Source organism: Clarias gariepinus, chromosome 7 (genome assembly GCF_024256425.1).
Source record: "Clarias gariepinus isolate MV-2021 ecotype Netherlands chromosome 7, CGAR_prim_01v2, whole genome shotgun sequence".
In the NCBI taxonomy this organism is placed as follows: Eukaryota; Metazoa; Chordata; class Actinopteri; order Siluriformes; family Clariidae; genus Clarias; species Clarias gariepinus.
Genome location: NC_071106.1, coordinates 38,142,501 through 38,158,013, shown reverse-complemented (window position 1 = coordinate 38,158,013; position 15,513 = coordinate 38,142,501). Strand labels below are relative to the sequence as shown.

The following is a 15,513-nucleotide window of genomic DNA, read 5'->3' as shown; positions in this document are numbered from 1 at the left end:
GAAAAACAAGACGCATGTTTCTAATGAAATCCAGTAAACAACAACAAAAAAATCATCATGTTTTTCTATTCATGCTGTATGAGTCTTTTAATGTAGTATGTGATAAACATGTCTGTTTCCTTTCTTTTTCTGCAGATCAAGAGCTTCTAAAATTAAAAGCTGGAATGGAATTATTAATTGCAGCCAATGATGAAAAGGTAAAAGGAAATTCCTGGTATTGGAATTACAAACAAACAAACAAACAAACAAACAAGCAAAAACATGAATTGTTAGAAATGTACAGTATAATGGTCCGGATAGTTTTTCCATTTATGGATGAAAAATTAAAGAATGTCACGCCAGCTTTCTTGGCTTCTAAAACCAGGCTCCTACTGCCCATGGGCAATTGGCATGTTTTATGCTCAGATTTAAGTCTTTTACTTTTACAAATTGCTCTATGCAGAACTAATTTGATGTTAAGGACCCATAATTTTCGTTGAAGAACTCAGTTTTATTAGATTATATATTTAAACTGAATCAGTGTATGGTGAAACTTATAATTTATTGCTCATTTATATACTGTATAACTCCTTTTGGAAGTGTCTTTAATTATCCAATCCAACTTAAAAAAAAAAAAACATAAAGAACCACTGGGTTATTTTCACCCAGACCTTAGAAATTTTCACCTGTCAAGAAAAATCAGCTAAACTGACCTGGTGCTTGGTTGTAAAGAAATAAAAATTGCTATTTATAAACCATTGGTTAGGTTGGTTTGAACTTTTTACTGGTTTTACTCCTTTATCTGCTCCATGAGGTCTTCTTGGAGCTTCTTTTTCATATGGAAGCACTCAGTCGCCTGGTTAACAATAGGACTATTAACAGTTCCACCTGGCATATTTAAAACTCCATAACAGATGTTTCCACTTTCATGACTGGATCCAAGTGAGACCTGTTTGGAAAGTAAGAACTATTAACCATTTAAAAAAAATAATGAATATTTCAACTTCACATCAGATATTTCAAGTTTAAATTTGCTTCTACTCCTTCACACCACCTCATCCTAACATGTGGAAGAGTAAACGAACACCACTTTAAGCACACACAGGACCTCCTGTTCTCGTCTGTAGACTCAGCCAGCATGAGATATTTACAGAACCCCGGCTAAAACCGTTTCCTTCAGTCCACACTTAAAGGTGCGGGTCCGTGCCAAGACCCGTCATGTGTTTGCAGTAAGCGAGACGTGGCAGGGTCTGCTCTAGGGCATCGCTTCAAAAACACACCCAGTTTTCTGAAGTCGCTGCCAAAATCGCAACTCTGCAATTTAGCCCATGTTGCGTTTAACTGTGCCGCCGTGTACCACGGTCTGAGCGAGCAGGGGCAGGAAGATTATTTTCAGATAATCTAAAGGGTTGCATAATCCTCATAAAGTGCTCGGATACGTTCCATCGCTGGGGAAGTTTTGAGAGAAAAACACAGGGTGCTTCAGATTTCCTTAACACGATCCATACTCTCAGAAAACATGGGTTCTTTGATGGTTCTTTATGGGTTATTTGGACAAATCACTGTTTCTATATGGATTTGTCCTTAAGTTCATTTTGACATAAGAACATTTTGTTCTGTCCAAAGCACATTTTTTTATTTCGATGTACTAGAAATATAATACAAAGCCTAGCTACATACAGCATGTGGGAATGAAAAACAAACTGTACTGTATATCAGGCCATGTCCACATGTAGCCAGGTATTTTTCTACTTCTTTTATTTAAATGAGTCTGTCCACACAACCTACATTTAAAAAATATCTCAAAACACCCTGTTAAGTGCTGTTAGGAGCGTCGCTAATTAACAGGGGGCCAATCAGAAGCCTAGACAAAACGTCCTCACCTGTTGCGCTTTGCAGAAGTCCAACCACGCCTGGTCCCAAACCGCCATCGCTGTCTGTGGGGTCTGTGTGTCTTCTGAGTTTTGCATGTAGCAGCAGTGAGCTTCGTAGTACATTCAGGCACCACTGTTCGTTAATGTAATGTACTGTATGAGTAACTGTGTGTATGTACAGTACACACATATGTAAAAAGTCCAGTAACTACGTTAACACAGTCACAGGTTTACTGTACGCCATTGCATAAATATCCTCATAAACAAAGCTGAAGTTAAATCAAGGAGACCAGGACAGAAACGATGACATCGACACACAAGGTAACGTTACAACTAGCCAACATTTCTGTTTCCTCCTGTGCAAACTGAAAATGGAGTTTGGGAAAACCTTCACTTTGGACAAAGTTTTCCTAAAGCTCAGTTTTTAACAACCAAAACTGATTTATGTAGACAAAACACCAAAACCGCAGAGGGAAATTTCAGTTTTTAAAATACCCGGCTCTGTGTGGACATGGCCTCAGTCATATTGTCTTTAGTGTAACATTTATTCACTTACTTACTTGCTTTTTATGTTTTTGTTTGTGCAGGATCGCCGTATAGAGGAGCTTTCTCTTCTCCTGAGCCATTGCAGACAATTCAGAGACGGCAAGCCTTTATTTCAACGTGAGCCTACTAAACGATCTTACACCATGTGACTAACATCAAAAGCTAATCATAACATACACTCAATCATCCCAAACCATAAGCATAATGGTTTAATAAAAGGAAAGTAGATACAGTATAAATAAAAAAAATACAGATACACTTTTATTCTGCATAGTGTACTGTAAATTGTCCAATGCTTTGGTGTCAAAAGACGACAACTCATACTGTCCTACAATGTATGATTTTTGTTATTTTATTAAATAAATTAAAAAAAATCTTTTACTAATAATCCTCCACAGAGACATCCACAGCACAAGTCAGCAGTGAGGATGAAGAGCAAAGTGCAGCAGTGAAGACAAAAGCTCTCACCGTTAAAGCTCACTCGGAGGTAAACTCTGTATTTCACTTCCTTCATGGTTGCATCAAACTGCGTAATTTTCTGCCGTCATGTTCACGCCGCTAATGCTTATCCATCTCACATTTTTTTAAGATGCTGTCTGGTGGATCATCTCCGCTTCTTATATGCAAAAAAACTGATCCGAAGGAAACAGAAAGCAGGTATCACAATGTCTGTCTGTTCTATTACAAGTCTGATATTAAAGTGCAAAGTATTTCACTAAAGAAAGACATTGTTTTTATCTACTCTATCATTTGCTTTTTGTCTAGTTTACAGATGAGAAATCTGTCCAGCAGCCACGAAGATCTGAAAAGTGAATCAACCCAAAAGGTTTGTCTTTTCATTCACAACTAATTATACTGGAAAAGGTGAAATGGGGGTTATTTATATAAAAGATAAAAGTTGCCCCATGTTTTCTGTTAAAAAACAAACAAACAAACAAACAAAAATAGATTTAAAGGACAAGCAGCTACAGTAAATACAGATTTAGAAAAAGGTGATTAATTTAGATTCTTGTTCATCTTTAGGACTGAGGACCTTTTTATTATTATTATTGGTGGTTTTGTTATAAAATGTCAGGTTGTCAGGTTATTATTATTATTATTATTATTATTATTATTTGTTTTATCATTTGTCACGTACACAACCATACGCAGTATGATATGCAGTGAAATGCTTACAATAATGTCCGTGACCTACAATGGAACGATAGAATAAAATAGAAGGACAGATTTGACTACATTAAAAGAACAATTGCACTAGAACACTACAGTTAAACTCAAAATACAACCAGAAACAAAAATGAGATAGAGTGTACTATACAATACATTATATAATGTGTATTATTATTATAATTATTATAATTATTATTATTATTATTATTATAAACACCATCACAATAATAATAATAATAAAATGATAATAATAATAATAATAATAATAATAATAACAATAAGGAGAAGAAGAAGAAAAAGAAGAAATAAAAGTAAGAGGTTTGTGAGAGAAACTGTGGTTATTTAATTTTTTTTGTAACAAAATATTTTATAGTACAAATTTCTTTTAAGAGGGCAGTAATTCATTTTAATGTTTAAAAATAATAAATAAATATAAAAATAAAAGAATAAATAATTAGATAACTTAATATACAATTTGCAATTAGCTTATTCTTTATGTAATTTATTAATTATGCGATTGATTGATTGATTGATTGATTGATTGATGTCAAATTAATAAAGGTTTTCACTTTACACCATTCTTATATACACATTTTTAAAAATACCATGATTTCATTATGACATGGTACTGTATAAGAGGAATAAACTACTTAAGGACACTTTGTGTGAGGTCAGATCACACCAGTCCAGCATGGATTATTTTCCTGTAACAGTTTGACCCCAAGTGCTGTATTCTCTACAGGTACATAATTATTGGGAAATGTGTAAAGTTTTTACATAGTGTTCATCACACCCTGGATTACAATTAGGCTAAACACAGCCAAGCTTAAGTTTATATAAATCTTTTATATATATATATATATATATATATATATATATATATATTATCACGACTTTACATGCCCAGAGTCCAGCAGAGTCGTGAAATCCCTCCTTTTTTGCACTCATACCTAATTGAACTGGTTATGTTGTCAGCTTATCAGCTTATGGTATATTGTTATTGAAATTCTTGAAATTGTGTTGCTTGTTTAATTAGTGAATAGCTCTAATTATATTTCATTCCTATTCTAATTAAATCCGATCTTGTGTCAATCCTGTAGAATCTAACCGGGACTCCTGTAGATCCTGCTGGCTCAGATGAGGTACGGATTTGCTTTTGAACTCAATTCAGATTAATTCACGTCTGACTCTGAGCATAATGTCAGTGCCATCAGATAAACTCCTTCACTTTATAACTGTCGAGCTTCTCTTTTCTACCACAAACAGGGGTCTCCGTCCAAACCAGAGAATGGGAAATGCATCCTGATGGACGGTAATAAGAGCGATGGCTCGGAGCCGAGGTCTCTGGAAGACAGCCAGGACGGAGACGTTAACCAGAGTATGAGCTTATTATAGATTACTCTTATGGGTCATGTGATGTGTTGTCTATCCAGGGTCTAAATGATGCTTTTAAATTAATATGTCATGGCAACCCCAGGGGGCGAGGTGCAGAGAGAATGCACTGATATATGGAGATAAGAACAGGGAAGATGTCAAGACTAACAAATAACTTGAAATAGGTTGATATGGAAAAGGAAAGAAGGAAAAAAGAACGAAAGTAAGAAAGCAGAAGGAAAAAACATCTCCTCCCCTCTCTCACTTCTCTTCTTCTCTTCTCTTTTCTCCTCTTCTCTTCTCTTCTATCGTCTCCTCTTCACCTCTGTTCCCTCTCTACCCTTTCCTTTCCTGAGTAAATGAAAGCCACTTGTTGCTCCACACCAAGATTTACGTCTGCCTTTGATCAGATGGTGTAGTTTGGGCTTTTATGTGAAGCCCGAGTTGTTTCTTACTCTCGCTCCTTCTCTTTCTCCGCCCGGGGAACCGGACCTGTGGCTTCAGCTACTTTTTAGTGTTAACTCAGCCCAGATGTTTGCAGATGTGTCAGTGTGCAGATCAAAGATCAGCATTTTCTCCGGAACCCGCAGGTGTAGTTTCTTCTTCCGCTTTACTTAGACGGCCCGGTGTGTTCTTTTCCAAAATTTCTATTAAATCTTGCCCTGAATTATGCATTAAATATCCTTTTAACCAAGTTTTCTGAAAGCTGATTGGTTGGAAGGTGTTTGTTATTAATGCTATTGTTTCTAAGGTAATACGTTTACATTTAGGCATTTATCAAGAGCGACTTGCATTTTTTTTTTATCTCATTACACATCTGAGCAGTTGAGGGTTAAGGGCCTTGCTCAAGGGCCCAACAGTGGCAACTTGGTGGTTGTGGGGTTTGAACCTGGGATCTTCCGAACCGTAGTCCGGAAGATTCTAGGGGTAGCTCAGTAACCACTGAGCTACCCCTGGCCCCTGGTAATAAACGTGTATACAGTGAACACTGAAAGATTAAAAACTTGAGGACACTTAGATACGGAGAGATGTTTAACATTTGTGTGATGAGTCTCCAGTGTCAGTGCTCTGTAAAGTGTAAGGTAAAGAATACCTTTAACCTTAACCAAAGAGGAAAGAAAGAGAAACTGTGACTGTTCTACCCTCTTCTGCTCACATGTGATCATGACAGCAGGTCTTGTGGGCTGATATCCAGTGGTTGGTACCTTCCAAAAGTCCTCCAAGACAATTAATGAACCTTCAACAAGGTCATATGCAGCTAAAGCTCACTGATGTGTGTGTGGAGATAAGACTAGTCTGTCTGGTCCAATCCCAGCTGTACCACTGACCTAAACATTGTTGCTGACCGAGTTACACACCTACCTGGAAACAGTGTTCTTTCATAGCAGTGGCTTCTGTCAGCAGGCACACTGCAAATATGGTTCAAGAATAGTTTGAGAAACGCAACAACAAGTTTGCGGTATCAACTTAGCCTCCAAATTCTGCAGATCTCAATCCAATTGGGCGTCTGTGGGATGTTCTACCAAAAAAAGGCAGATCCATGAAGGTTCTCACTCATCTTCTATATCGCTTTATGCTGTATTCAGGGTCGCGATCCATGAAGGTTCTGCCTCACAATTTACAGGAATTAAAGGATCTGCTATTGATACCTTGATGCCAGTTATACCACTCAAGCCTTTTAAGGGCTAGTGGAGTCCAGGGCACGATGGGTCAGGACTGTTTTGGACCTTTTTAATATTAGGCAGGTGGTTCTTTTAATAGGAAATAATGACATTTACACTTGATCTAAAATAAAGACAGATGCTTTGTTAAGGGCACAGCGTGTGTGTGCGTGTGTGATTTAAAAGGTTTAATGGAGCGCAATCGTACCATTACAGCTATTATCTTTAATTTATGCTTTAATAAAAGCACAGACTCATTCACATTTCACACAATTTCATTCCAGCAATTTCTTTGCTATTCTTGAGATCCTGGAAAGACACACTAACCACATTTAACATTCCATAACAGAATTACTGTACCCTCACTGATAGCATCACACCTCTCACTTTTCTGTGTGAACTCACCTTCAGGATGCAGGATAATAACATTCACTGCTGTAGATTGTCTTCCCGCGATTACACACAGGTCACTCGGTGTCCTTTATAAATCTCGTCCCACAGGAAAGACAGAGAGAACAGAAGAGCCGAGAGCTTGCGATCCATCACCCACGTCGTCTGGTGTGGATTCAGGAGAACATTCCCCTGTCTCACAGGAAAACATGAAGAACAACAAGAGCATTCGCAAACTCTGGGGGAAGTGAGTGTGGAGCTGAGACTCTGCGTGCCTGCTACTAAATGAACCCTGTAACCTACTCCGGTCAAATGGTTCCTTACAAAATATGAGTGTGAGTCAAAAAAAACAACAACAACAAAAAAACTAAGAAACAAAAAAACTTTTGTATCAGATTATTGAACATAATTTTTTATTTCAGTATTGTTATGAGTGCTATAAAATCAATTACATTTATGTTGCACTGTTTGGGATTTTCATTTGACTCACCCTCATATTTTAAAAGTAGATAAATACTTTTTTCCCCCCAAACATTAGGCCTTGTTCACACGGGCGTAAAATATTTAGATAAACGAACGCGATCTCAACGTCCTAGACGTTTATGTTGCATTTACATTTACATTTAGGCATTTGGCAGACGCTCTTATCCAGACCGACTTACAAAAAGTGCTTTAAAATTTACATCATTGGATACATACTTACACTGGGTTAACGCCACTACAAAACGTTATGTTGCGTTTTGTAATGGCGCTCGATTGACTTCTACACTGGCGTTCGTTCTGTTTAAAGCCAGCCTGCAGCCCAGATTGTAGTTTGTGTGTTAACCTGTGGGGGCAGTGTGTCAGGAACTGGATATGAAAACCTTTGTAGTTTTATTTGAGGTGCTTCCTTTTAATATGGACCATTTTGCTATATTAGACTTTAATCTTCTTGTAATCGGGCGAGATACAGTAGAAAGAGAAAAAATCACCTCCGCTACTGGGTTCACCCTCTGACTGCACAATGTCGGATTAAAGGAAGTTTTTTTGTGGTGTATGAGGAAATTACAATTTCAATTACAACTTCCTCCGACATTTTATTTAGCTTTTTTCCTCATTTCCCTATGTATAGCTTGTAGGACTATGGGATCTATCTGGTCCTCCGAAGCATAAAATAAACGCGAAGAAAACGTACTAGAAGCGTTTTCCTTGCGTTCGTTGGATTTGGACACCAAGAAAAAGCTGCATGCAACATTTTTTTGACGCTATATAAACGTATATATAAACGCGCAGCCAGAAAAACGCACATCACCAAAGCCTGTGTAAACACTCTCATTGACTCCTATGTGTAGAAAACACTTACCGCTTGATCTGCGTTCACCGCGCGCTACGAACGGTAGAAAAACGCTCGATTTTAACGCCCGTGTGAACAAGGCTTAAATTATATTAGTGGCAATGAAATAAATAAATAAATAAATATATGCTGTTTGTATGATTTAAACATTATTTAAACATTTCTATTATTATTCTTATTGTTTAATTACTCCTTCTCAGCCTACTGTTGCTACTACTACTACTACTACTAATTATAATGTTTTTTACGGTGTATGAAATAGTATAAAGTTGTGGAAAAACACAATTTAAATAAAAAATGATGTTAAGCATTATATAACTAAATCAAATTAAATATAACAGCAATAATAATAATAATAATAATAATAATTATAACCCTTGCAATACATGTATATAAGATGTATATTTTTTATAACATGCTAAAAAAAATTCTTTCTCTTGCTCCTTCCTAAAAAAAACTTTAAAAAACTTATATATTCATACTTTTCTTTACAAAATATATTTCTATAAATAAAACAAACAAACTGCCATTTATTCACTGCCTTATGACCTCATTATGCCATCAGTAACTAAGATGAAGATATTGTTTTAAGCATAAATATTACTGATTGATTGATTGATGATTGATTGATATATTGATTGATAGAGGTAAAAGACATCTCTGGGTCAGGGGGAGATTATTTTATGTTGTGAACACAACTGGTGTCTGTGTTTAGAATCAGGAGGACGCAGTCGGGAGGTCTGGCGTCAGGTGATGATCTGGAGCCCACTGAGTTTAAGAGAGGAGGATTTAGAGCCACAGCTGGACCACGTCTGGCTCGAACCCCTGACTCGGGCCGCGCTGTTCGGTAAGAGTCCAGATTAGATTTATTTACTAATTGGTGCACATTTGACAATGACCTTCTGTTCCAGTTCGAAATAATTATTATATGTAATTAAGAAACTGTGACTCCCAATAATTTACACTTACTTATGTTGTAATTATGCTACAATTAGTAATATACGCTACTGAGAAATATAACCTGAGAGAAATTGCATGGGTTTTACCACAAATGTAATAATGATAAGAAAATCCTTGTTCTTTTCGCTGTGTGTTTGATCTGTGGGTGATGGATTTCCTCCTACATTCAGAGACATGACGGTCCCGTTCTGCAACTGGACCACGGAGCAGGTGTGCGGTTGGCTGGAGGACTTTGGGCTTGGTCAGTACGTCAGCTTGGCACGTCAGTGGGTGATCAATGGGCAGACCCTCCTCTCCGCCACGCCGCAGGAATTTGAGAAGGTCTTTTAACAGTACAGTTCCTTGACAAAAAAATACTATGTTTATGTATATATAGCTTAAATACACTTATACAACAGTTAATGCAGTGATCCACTATTTGGTTCTGATTAGTTGAGGTGGATTTCAATATTTTTGATAAACCCACGGCAATGTTACACTGTTTCTATTAATCGTTTGGCCACATCAAACTCCACTCCTTTCCAGGTCAAAACAGATACAAATGTACAAATCAGTGTGAGCTAACGAGCCGGTTAGCTGATAATAATAAATAAAAACTTTGGCCATACTGTATCTGAAATGTCACTTATGCAATATTACTTCATTGTTTATAGAAAGCTATATAGAGCTAAAACATGTCTAAAGCATATGAGAATATGTCTGATAACAGACATTACAGAAGCATAACTGTGCGCTGGCTTAAGTATAATTTCAATTATTATTATTATTATTATTATTATTACAGGAGATGGGAATCAAACATCCGCTACACAGAAAGAAACTACAGTTGGCTCTCAGATCATTCAACAACAGGGCGATGGAGAAATCCTCGGAGCTCGATCACATCTGGGTCACACGTACGTACTTTTGTAATAATGTTACTTACTGCTGGTAAGACTCTGAGCTCATGAACTCTGAGCTAGATAGATAGATAGATAGATAGATAGATAGATTCACAAAATAAAAAAAAATAATTAAAAACTGCAGTTGTGTGCAAAAGTTTTTACACCCTCTGATGGTGGTTTTGTAAATTCGAATTAATTATTAAGCCACAATAAATTATAAAGTTAAAAAAAAAACAAAAAAACATTACAATTAATGAATACTAATTCCGACTATTTCCAGTCTAAAGCTCACAGGAAAGTTTGAAAACTTTTGATGTTGTAACTGACATTTTAAAAAGCGAACAGCTGTGTAAACGTGGTGTTCCCCTCAGGCTGGTTGGATGACATCGGCTTGCCCCAGTATAAAGACCAGTTCTATGAGAGCAGAGTGGATGGCAGGGTGCTCCAGTATCTCACTGTGGTAAGACCAGTAACTGACCAACAGGAAATCACATGATGCTAACATGGTACCAGTGTGTATCTTTTTAACACTGTTTCCATCATCGTCCTCTTACAGAACGACCTTCTGTTCCTGAAGGTCACCAGTCAGCTCCATCATCTCAGCATCAAGTGCGCCATCCACGTCCTTCACGTGAACAAGTTCAACCCGCACTGCCTGAGGCGCAGACCAGGAGACGAGGTGTGTGATCAAGGTCCACAGCCAGAGGACCAAGAGAGAAATATGTTGATACATTTTTCTTCTTTATTTGCGGTTACATTGTAAATTTATATTCTATTCTATTCTATTCTATTCTATTATATTATATTATATTACACTATATTACACTATATTATGTTTGTTTGTTTGTTTAAAAAATATGTCATTGATAAACATTTTTCTATTTTTTAATCTTATATATAACAATTTTTAATATATATATATATATATATATATATATATATAATTTATACTTTTTTCAGTAAATCAGATTTAATGAATAAAAGCAAAAATACATAGATTTTATGTATTTTTTATGTTTTGCTCAAAAATAGTTCAATTTATTTGTTTGTTAGTTAATACATTCTTTTATTAATTCATGTTGAGAATTTCTTCAAATATGAGAGCTTCTTCTTCTCCTCTTCTTCTTTATTAACCTTTTCTTAAACCTTTAATGAAGTGTTGTCGTTTATGTCAGTAACGTTTGAAGGAAACTTAGAAAACAATAAAAAATAAAAAATAAATTAACACGGAAATAAACAAACCATTTATTGTAGTGGTTAGCACTGCCACCTTGCACCTCTAGGGTCTGGGTTCCATTCCCGGCCAGGCTCGATTCCTGTCTCTGTGTGCATGGAGTTTGCATGTTCTCACGTGCTTGGTGGGTTTCCTCTGGGTACTCCAGTTTCCTCCCACAGTCCAAAGATATGCAGGTTAGACTAATTCCCATTCACAAATTGCCCGTACTGTGTGTATGTGTGTGTGCCCTGCGATGGATTGGCGCCCTGTCCCCCGAGTGTACCCTGCCTCATGCCCTAAGTCTCCTGGAATAGGCTCCAGATCCCCACGACCCTGAATACAGAATAAAGCCATATAGATGATGAGTGAGAGGGAGTGAGTTTTTTTCCTTAATAGTTTACTTTAAATATTTTTGACAAACAAGATAACACTTAATTAAATTATTAAGAAAAGTTTAAATAAAAAAAGGAAAAGATTCTTTTACAGTAGCTGTCATATTTGAAAAACATGCATTAAGTTGATAAATGTTATACCTCTCATCTCGATATGAAGTTGCATGTCATTGTGTTTGTGTCTGAATTCTCAGAATAAAACCTCTCCGTCTGAGGTGGTGCAGTGGTCTAATCACCGCGTGATGGAGTGGCTGCGCTCGGTGGACTTGGCTGAATACGCTCCTAATCTCAGAGGCAGCGGCGTGCACGGAGGCCTCATAGTGAGTCACATGGGAAAAGCGACTGCAGTGTTTAGCTACGGATCTCCCGCTTTAAAAGCTAATTAATCAATATATCATAAATATAAACAGGGTGCAACTTGTTATGAGTTCACTATTATTTTATTGAAAATGGTGTTTGAAATGTTGCGGTTTTCCTCTGACAAGTAGCTTTAGGATAAATTAACTGTATATTGTTGGATGATAATTTCTCACCATCTAAGCAATTTCTTTTTAGATTTTTGTAAGAAATAAAACATACAGTGGCATACTGTAATAGAAAAATAATCCACAGCAGGGTGCTGTAATGGTGACACTTTTAATTACATACTCTTCTATAACTGCAAGTTAAAAAATAAATAGAAATCTTAAAAAGTAATTCACATAAATACTATATTTTGCTATAGACAGTTGGCTTCTCACCAGGCTCTCTTTTGATAATAATAATATAATAAAGGAATTAATTAAATGAACATTTCAGCTTGTTTTAAAAAAAAGTGCTGACACTGGAGACTCTGCTCATACTGTGCTATGATTTTGTTTAGATATCTACTTCTGAGTTTATCATAAACACCACATTTTGATTATTTCCTGATTCATCTTCAGATCCTGGAGCCTCGGTTTACCTCGGAGACGTTGGCCATGTTGCTGAACATCCCTCCTCAGAAAACCCTGCTCAGACGCCATTTAGCCACCAACTTCAGCAGTCTGGTCGGAGTTCAGGCTCAGCAGGAGAAACGCGAGTACGCCAACGCCAGCGGGCACACGCCGCTCACCACCACCGCTAAAGTCCGGGTACGACATCAGATACACTGAGTCATACTGCTGTGCTGAAGCGAAGTAATAAGGCTAATACAGTACATCAATTATTATGGCGTAATAATACTGTAGCATGCTATTTAGAACAATTTTACATCAGAAATTTCTACTGAATGGAAGTATAAAAGCGATTGACACCGTTAGAGAGGTTTAGTATAGTGATGAGACTCTTAGCCGCAGTAAAACATTTGAATGGTGCAAACGGTTTAAAGACGTCCATGATCTTGGCTGAAGTGGCTCGGAGCCCACTGCAGCCGTTCCCATAAACGCAAAGTAATAAAGAACTTATGATCCTTGAAAATCAACAGGTAAGTTGTCACCAGTATTACGGAAGAGACGCATCTGTCTGTTGGAACTGTACACACAATAATTTGAGCAATTATTCAATTTTACATTACAGGAGGTCGGCTGGGAGTACACCCGTACAGCCATTTCCAAATTTTTATTTTAATGTTTGGGGCATTAAAGGAGTTCCCGGGAGGCCAGAATTTTAGATCACGGCCCTGGTGTACTGAGAAAACTTTCTACCTTGATGGTGTCCAAGCACTAGTGAAACACTGGGATAAGTGCATTAGTGTATCAGGGGATTATATAGAGACCGTGTGCGAGCAATAGAAAAGTCCCAGTTTGACTTGAACACCATTCATGCTTTTTTTAAAATACAATCTAAACTTTGTCATCCAGTTTTTATTATCAGGTCAATTTTAAAATGAACACATTGATACAGTATAAATCTCTAACCCTGGTCATCACTCATACCTTACGCTCGGTACGCTTTTGGAAAAATATTGCCATGACAGTTTTGTAGCTCTGATTTCATTTACTTTATATAAATAGTCGTTGAACATGTAGTAACACATTTTCCCTTCCTTCCCTCATGTTCCTCGTCCCAGCCAAAGAAGCTCAGCTTCTCCAACTTCAGCCACCTGAGGAAGCGGAGACCTGATGAATCAGCAGACTATATTTGCCCAGTAGAAATGGGAAGCTCACTGGTTTTAAATGGTGCGACCCACCAGCTCTAGCAAACACTTCAATACTCCTGCAGCTTTTAGCTTCTTCTGGACTCAGACAGACTGGATTTAATGGAGATCACCTGATCATGGACGTCCTAATCTTCTCTCTTACGGTGATCGGTTTGTTCATCTTCTTCACTCGGATGGACAGCGCAGCTCAAACCCTCGCCCAGACTGAAGGATCCCTGCTCAATAATCCCGATTTGCTCATACATGTCCGCCTTTTTGTCATGTCGCTGTAACGAATCATCAACACGTCAACTCATCAATGCTTAACGCTTTCCATAATAAATAAACCAGTCAATTCTTTTCTTTTCCACCTTTGTTTTTATGCCAAATAGATATTTTTATATTCTGTATATTTATTACCTGCCTTTCTAATCATAATCAACTGCAGCATAATGATTACATTTGATGTATTTTGGATTAAGTGATCTTTTGCAAGGATACAATTTGTGTAAAATATCAAAAGTAAAGGAAAACAAATTAGAAGTTTGACTTGATCTGGTCTTGTGGGGTTCATGGCTGGTGGTGATTGTTTGTGCAACACTGCCATCAAGTGGTACAAAGTGGTGTATGAGCAGATGTTTCACATCACACACACACACACACACACACACACAAAGTGCACAGAGTAAAGAATGATAGTAAGTGAGATCCTGCTTAGAGAAATCATTGAGCAGTTGGAGCAGAGAATAATTCAGAGAAACAGGAATAAACTAAGCCGAGTATTAAGAGAACTGTTAATTTATCTATTAATTTAGACTTTATTTTATTTAATTCCTGAAATAAACTCAAGTATGTGGGTGTGGATTCATCAGTCAGTTAGTGAAATGTCTTATGTTGGATCATGCTCATTAAAGAAAACTAGATTTGTAGTACTTTGGTGCTGTGTTTGTCAAGTCTGATGTTAATTTCCCAAAATCCTAAAATCTTATATTCTCCTCACAACACAGCACTCAGCTAGTTTTTTGTTGAAAAAAAAATTTAAGAATATTATGAGAAACCAGAACATGTAAACTCTTCTTTCATGAAATTTTTAAGTAACCCCTTTACCTCTGACTGTCATGGCTCTGAGACTGGAGACTCCTTCCATGCATGTTACAGTAACACGTTTTTCCCTACATACTGTAAAACCTCATACTGATAATATTTTAAATGATTGTTTATTTATGAGGGATTTGATGGAAGAAAATGGGTTTAGTGCTCCTGAAGAATTCTGATCAGCCAGAAGGAGGCAGGCTTTGATTAGAAATGAAGAACTTGCTGCCAAAAACGTGAATTAAGAGGAAGTTTTTGTGCAATATTCTGTATTCTATCACTATTTGTAATCCTGTTACACATTAAACCAAGATGAGAAATATAGCATTCTTTTGAAATATCTTAAAACATACAAGACTCATGGTGGAAATTTACACAACATACTTTCTACAGTATGTATATAATATTGCTGGATAACTATACTTAATAAAAAAAAGAGAGAAAAAAAGGTGTAATGCACGTCGCCACTGGACTCTAGAGAAGTGGAGACGTGTTCTCTGGAGTGACGAACCACACTGATGGACGAGTCTGAGTTTGGCTGTTG

General features: G+C 36.9%; 1 protein-coding gene across 5 annotated transcripts in view; it reads left to right on the top strand.

The window, feature by feature from the left end:
* Positions 1 to 14,216, top strand: part of ppfibp2a (PPFIA binding protein 2a) — a 40,815-nt gene extending 26,599 nt beyond the window's left edge. For all 5 annotated transcript variants that reach the window (XM_053500027.1, XM_053500026.1, XM_053500029.1 and 2 more), the window contains 16 exons: positions 136 to 197; positions 2,441 to 2,516; positions 2,798 to 2,886; positions 2,989 to 3,056; positions 3,165 to 3,225; positions 4,670 to 4,711; positions 4,836 to 4,947; positions 7,106 to 7,241; positions 9,043 to 9,174; positions 9,458 to 9,608; positions 10,072 to 10,183; positions 10,543 to 10,631; positions 10,728 to 10,850; positions 11,974 to 12,099; positions 12,703 to 12,891; positions 13,809 to 14,216. In XM_053500027.1, the coding sequence (XP_053356002.1) occupies positions 136 to 197; positions 2,441 to 2,516; positions 2,798 to 2,886; positions 2,989 to 3,056; positions 3,165 to 3,225; positions 4,670 to 4,711; positions 4,836 to 4,947; positions 7,106 to 7,241; positions 9,043 to 9,174; positions 9,458 to 9,608; positions 10,072 to 10,183; positions 10,543 to 10,631; positions 10,728 to 10,850; positions 11,974 to 12,099; positions 12,703 to 12,891; positions 13,809 to 13,937 (1,697 nt within the window). In that variant the 3' untranslated portion in view covers positions 13,938 to 14,216. The remainder of the gene's footprint in view (positions 1 to 135; positions 198 to 2,440; positions 2,517 to 2,797; positions 2,887 to 2,988; positions 3,057 to 3,164; positions 3,226 to 4,669; positions 4,712 to 4,835; positions 4,948 to 7,105; positions 7,242 to 9,042; positions 9,175 to 9,457; positions 9,609 to 10,071; positions 10,184 to 10,542; positions 10,632 to 10,727; positions 10,851 to 11,973; positions 12,100 to 12,702; positions 12,892 to 13,808) is intronic.
* The last annotated feature ends 1,297 nt before the right edge of the window (positions 14,217 to 15,513 follow it).